Source organism: Echiichthys vipera (assembly GCF_963691815.1).
Source record: "Echiichthys vipera genome assembly, chromosome: 22".
NCBI classification, from domain to species: Eukaryota; Metazoa; Chordata; class Actinopteri; order Perciformes; family Trachinidae; genus Echiichthys; species Echiichthys vipera.
This window is the reverse complement of record NC_139847.1, coordinates 1,716,986-1,722,202: the sequence shown is the minus strand read 5'-3', so window position 1 is coordinate 1,722,202 and position 5,217 is coordinate 1,716,986. Positions and strand designations below refer to the sequence as shown.

Below are 5,217 nucleotides of genomic sequence, written 5' to 3'. Positions count from 1 at the left end.
TAGAAGTAAAAAGTAGTCTGAAAAAGAAGAGTAAAGTCAAGTATCGATCCCCCAAATTCTTCCTTAACTGAGGTCACGAGGTGTTTGTACTTTGTTCCTTGACACCTCTGATAAAAGCACCAGCGTCCGGTCGTGTGGCGTGACCTGTGTGGACACTTTGATGTCTTCACTGTTCAGTTTTAAACAAAAACCAAAGGCTTCTTTTAGTCACTGAACCACACACAACTAACCAGAGATCCTCCCGTCCATCAGGGTGTTCTGTGTCCTAACGGCTGTGAGCTGAAGACCGCACTGGTGAAGCAAGGGAGGAACGTCCAGACGGTAAATAACAAATACAACTCTTCTTTTCTGAGCAACGCCTGTCACAATAGAGTCTGTAAATGAGTTTAAACCACTGTTTTTTACACGCAAGTTACTGTAAATCTCAATACAACTTTACTTTAACTAAACTTACAGCAAAAAAACTCCTTTTCTTGTCATATTCTCGTGAATAAAACCTCGGTATCTGACGTTCCTTTGTGTCGATTTCTCCCAGAGCATCAATGAACTCAAGCCTCAGGTGGTCGACTTGTCCCGAACCACCAACGACGTCTACAACTACGTCAACAGCGTGTCCGTCTCTCTGAGGGAGAGGCAGAGGGTCGTCAACGGTAACAGAGACCTCCTGACTTTAGTTTCGTTAATTACAGGCACCAAATAAAACATTTGGATGATCTGATGTGTTTTTTAAAGCGTTGAGGAGCGTTGAGGAGCGTTGCTTCAGCGTTCGGTGCAGACGTTCATTGTTCTGTACAGTGTAAACTCTTTGATCTTTACCCTGTGCACCTTTTCCTCTGCCTGTCCGTGTCTCTGTCCTCTCAGACAACAGCAGGGTGGTCACTCAGTTCACTGATTCAGTGGAGGAGCAGCACGCCTACATCAAGGAGACGGTGGACACGGTGTTCCCCTCCAACATCCGAGTGCTGCAGGTAAACAGGAGCGCACACGAGCCACAGTCACACCTGCACGTTCTTGTCTCTGTTGAATGATATCGTTGTGTCTTTTAGATGTTGAGCTTGAATCTAAACTAAAGAAACCGTAAACTGTAAAAATAAATAAATAAATGACGCATAGAGGCTCAGTAATGTGGATCCACGGCACTGTGGACGTTAACATTGTGCCTCGTTTTTGGGTGTTTGACTTTGACCCTCTCACAGCGCGTTTCCACTTCATCATTGCATCTTCCATTATTTAGAGTCTTTGGAAGAAACAGAGCAAAACAAAAGTAGATACGTACAAATACATACAAACCGAACAGATGCACCTATCCCAGAATCTAGAGGATCCGACCTTAAAGACAACAAACACCCCTAATGAAACGTCTACTGTGCTGTGTGGCTACAGGGCGTCCTAGACAAGATCCGACTGAAGATCCAGAAGCTGGAGAAGGCCATCCAGGGCCAGAGGGAGGAGTGCAAGGAACCGTGCAAGACCACATGTCCCATACCAGTGGTGTCCGGTACGTTCAACACGCACCCACGATCAGCGAGTTAGTTAGCGAGCTTTGAACACTGAATTAAAACTGTTAGAGAATCGAAATGTCCTGGGAATCACCAACAACTCTAAGATTCAAAATGAATATCTAAAGCAAACTTTATAGAGGTGTGTTGGGTAGTACCAAACGCACAGTCAGACCCTCTGACACAGCTGTCTTTAGAACATAAAAGCTGCTTAAATCACGGTGATTGTGCGGTTTTTGACAAGACGACATCACAAGAACCTCAACAACCTCAACATATCGGATGTTTAAACAATAAATACTCTGTCTCCGTCTTTCGTTGATAGAACAATGTACCTACGTTGACGTTTCACTGTTCTCGTGTGTGATTCAGGTAAAGACTGTGAGGACATCTACCGTCGGGGAGGCAGAGACTCCCAGATGTACCGGATCCATCCTGACGCCTTCTCCCCTGAATACAAGGTCTTCTGTGATCAGACCACCCAGGGCGGAGGTGAGAGCGCGACTCAGTTAGGCCGCCTTAACTTTCCATTTGTATTCATTTGTCAGTAACCTGGAGGTTTAAATAGTTCCCAGAGGTCTCAGAACTTCTCTTATCTTCCCAGGATGGCTCCTCATCCAGAACAGGCTCGATGGCAGCGTGGACTTTGGCCGACGCTGGGACGAATACCGACGCGGTTTCGGCAACATCGCCTTCGATTCTGGCAAGGGTCACTGCGAGACACCTGGTAAGAGTCTAAACGTGAGACAACGGGCTGTGTTGAAGGGAGCACACCGTAGCATCGATGGGTGGGACAGGCACTCGAGTACCAGGATGAGCTGGAGTGTTTGGATACTGTTGTTGAAAAGTGCACCTGTGTCTTCTGTCACAGGTGAATACTGGCTGGGTAACGACCGCATTAGTCAGGTGACCAGGATGGGTCCCACTGAGGTTCTCATTGAGATGGAGGACTGGACCGGAGCCAAGGTGAGTCTTACACCAGAAAAAGTCAGAAAGTAATGGTACAATATGTCAAAAAAAGTGGGAAAAAGTCCTAAAATAGTGAAGAATGTCGAATTATAACAGAAAAGTCAAAGTATAGTTTGTCAAAAGTGCAAATATCAGTCATAGGATGGCCGGTCTAAAGCAGTCATGGCATATTTTGGTTAAAAAACAGACAGGAAAAGTTGGGGCGGCCAGTGGCTGAGTGGTTGGAGGTCCTCGAAGCAGCAGCCGCAGGTTCGACTACGACCTGTGGCCCTTTGGTCTCCCCCCTATCTCTCTCTCACCCTATTTCCTGTCTATCCTACTTAATAAAAGGCTTGAAAAACTGACAGTGTGTCCAAAAAAGAATCCCCACCACCCAAAAATGTATATATTATAGTATATTAATATTAAATATATAACATGTCCAACAACTGTTTGAATCAGTCAGTGAATAACCTGAGTAAAGCAGTCGTGGCATATGTCCAAAAAACAGTTTAAACAACAAAATAAAAGGAAATAGACTTTTATTTACACAGTTTAGTCGTCAAAATACAAATTCACACCAAACCTCCAACAACCAAAAGGTTCAAGTTTAGTATTTCATTAAAAATATGTTGTTTTCCACTTTCCTTCAGGTCAACGCCCAGTACCAGCAGTTCACCATCCAATCAGAGACGTCCAACTATGTGCTAGCGGTCGCCGGTTACTCTGGCAACGCCGGCAACGGTTTCCTGGAAGGTTCCTCGGAGCTGTTTGGTGAAAACCGCACTATGACCATTCACAACGGCATGATGTTCAGCACCTACGACAGAGACAACGACAACTGGTGAGGGTCCTGGTGTGGGTCACTTTTACACGACTGACGTTCTGCGTCCGTTTTCAGTGTTCAACGTCTTTCTTTCTCTGAACCAGGGTCCCTGGGGATCCCTCCAAACAGTGCGCCAGGGAGGACGGAGGCGGCTGGTGGTACAACCGCTGCCACTCAGCCAATCCCAACGGCCGTTACTACATGGGCGGAGCCTACACGCGTCAAATGGCCAAGCACGGTACAGACGACGGCGTGGTGTGGATGAACTGGAAGGGGAGCTGGTATTCCCTCAAGGCCATCAGCATGAAGATCAGGCCGTACTTCCCTCCGAGCAACTAAAGCCCGAGAGCGCCGACACGCACAGAACAGCACAGCAGTAACCTTTATGGTGATGGACACACATTTACAAGCAACTCACACTGAGTCTGGACTCGTGTTGCTAAGGTGAAAGAGAACTGATGATGTCATGTGGTTAAAAATATAAAATGAAATAAATGGTTTTAATGTCGGGTCAACCACAGACTGTACGTGCTGTGGTCCATCCTCTCTTGTAACGTGTGATGTTGTCGGGCGCTCCACTAGGACGAGTCGATGCCAACCGTCCTCCAATACTCAATAAACACGTTGAGGAATATACGTTTCTCTGGTCTGGTTTTAATTTCCCTGGAGATGAGAATGTTTACTCACCACAGTCAGCGAAGAGTCCGTCCGGCCCCCGCCTGTCAGACACAAACATCTGGGTTCAAGACAAGTAAGAAGGAACTGCTGATCAAGACAAGTGAGATTATGATAAAAAGTCAGTCAAATTTCAAGTCTCTAAACTAACCCTAATCTCAAACCTTAACCCTATTTTAAATAGGCCATAACTTTTGATAGGAACGTCGTAGAGACTCCATCTTGGTACCGATGGAAAGCGCGTGGCCATAAAAAGGGGGGTAGGCGAAGTCTCAACGAATGAGCACCTAAGGAAAAAAAAAGTAGGCACACAATTGTTTAAGATCAAAGGGTTCCCGACGTCCGATCGCAACGAAACCAGCACGAGTGAACTCAGCACCCACGAAATAGGGGGGGTAGCCCAAGTTTCAAGTCTCTGAACTAACCCTAACCCCCAAACCCTAACCCAAGACCCTAACCCTAACCCCAACCCCAACCCTAACCCTAACCCTAATCCAAGACCCTAACCCTGACCCTAACCCTAACCTTAACCCTAACCCCAACCCCAACCCCAACCCTAACCCTAACCCTAACCCTAACCCTAACCTTAACCCTAACCCTAACCCTAACCCTAATCCCAAACCTTAGCCCTAACCCCAACCCCAACCCTAACCCTAACCCTAACCCTAACCCCAACCCTAACCCTAACCCTAACCCTAACCCTAACCCTAATCCCAAACCTTAGCCCTATTTTAAATAGGCTATAACTTTTGATAGGAACGTCGTAGAGACTCCATCTTAGTACCGATGGAAAGCGTGTGGCCATAAATAGGGGGGTAGGCAAAGTCTCAACGAATGAGCACCTAAGGAAAAAAATATAGGCACGCAATTGTTTAAGATCAAAGGGTTCCCGATGTCTGATCGCAACGAAACCAGCACGAGTGAACTCAGAACCCACGAAATAGGGGGGGGTAGCCCAAATTTCAAGTCTCTAAACTAACCCTAAAACCGAAACCCTAACCCTAACCCAAGACCCTAACCCTAACCCTAACCCCAACCCTAACCCTAACCCTAATCTCAAACCTTAACCCTATTTTAAATAGGCCATAACTTTTGATAGGAACGTGGTAGAGACTCCATCTTGGTACCGATGGAAAGCGCATGGCCATAATTAGGGGGGAAGGCGAAGTCTCAACAGATGAGCACCTAAGGAAAAAAAAATAGGCACACAATTGTTTAAGATCAAAGGGTTCCCGATGTCCGATCGCAACGAAACCAGCACGAGTGAAC

The 5,217-nt window shown here is 46.4% G+C and overlaps 1 protein-coding gene across 1 annotated transcript in view; it reads left to right on the top strand.

Annotated features, from left to right (window-relative positions):
• fgb (fibrinogen beta chain) overlaps positions 1-3,802 on the top strand; it is a 7,468-nt gene extending 3,666 nt beyond the window's left edge. Inside the window, exons 5-13 of the mRNA XM_083936682.1 lie at positions 253-321; positions 536-650; positions 862-968; positions 1,384-1,498; positions 1,872-1,991; positions 2,104-2,226; positions 2,371-2,465; positions 3,101-3,291; positions 3,378-3,802. Of these exons, the coding sequence (XP_083792808.1) occupies positions 253-321; positions 536-650; positions 862-968; positions 1,384-1,498; positions 1,872-1,991; positions 2,104-2,226; positions 2,371-2,465; positions 3,101-3,291; positions 3,378-3,612 (1,170 nt within the window). The 3' untranslated portion in view covers positions 3,613-3,802. The remainder of the gene's footprint in view (positions 1-252; positions 322-535; positions 651-861; positions 969-1,383; positions 1,499-1,871; positions 1,992-2,103; positions 2,227-2,370; positions 2,466-3,100; positions 3,292-3,377) is intronic.
• Positions 3,803-5,217: the final 1,415 nt, after the last annotated feature.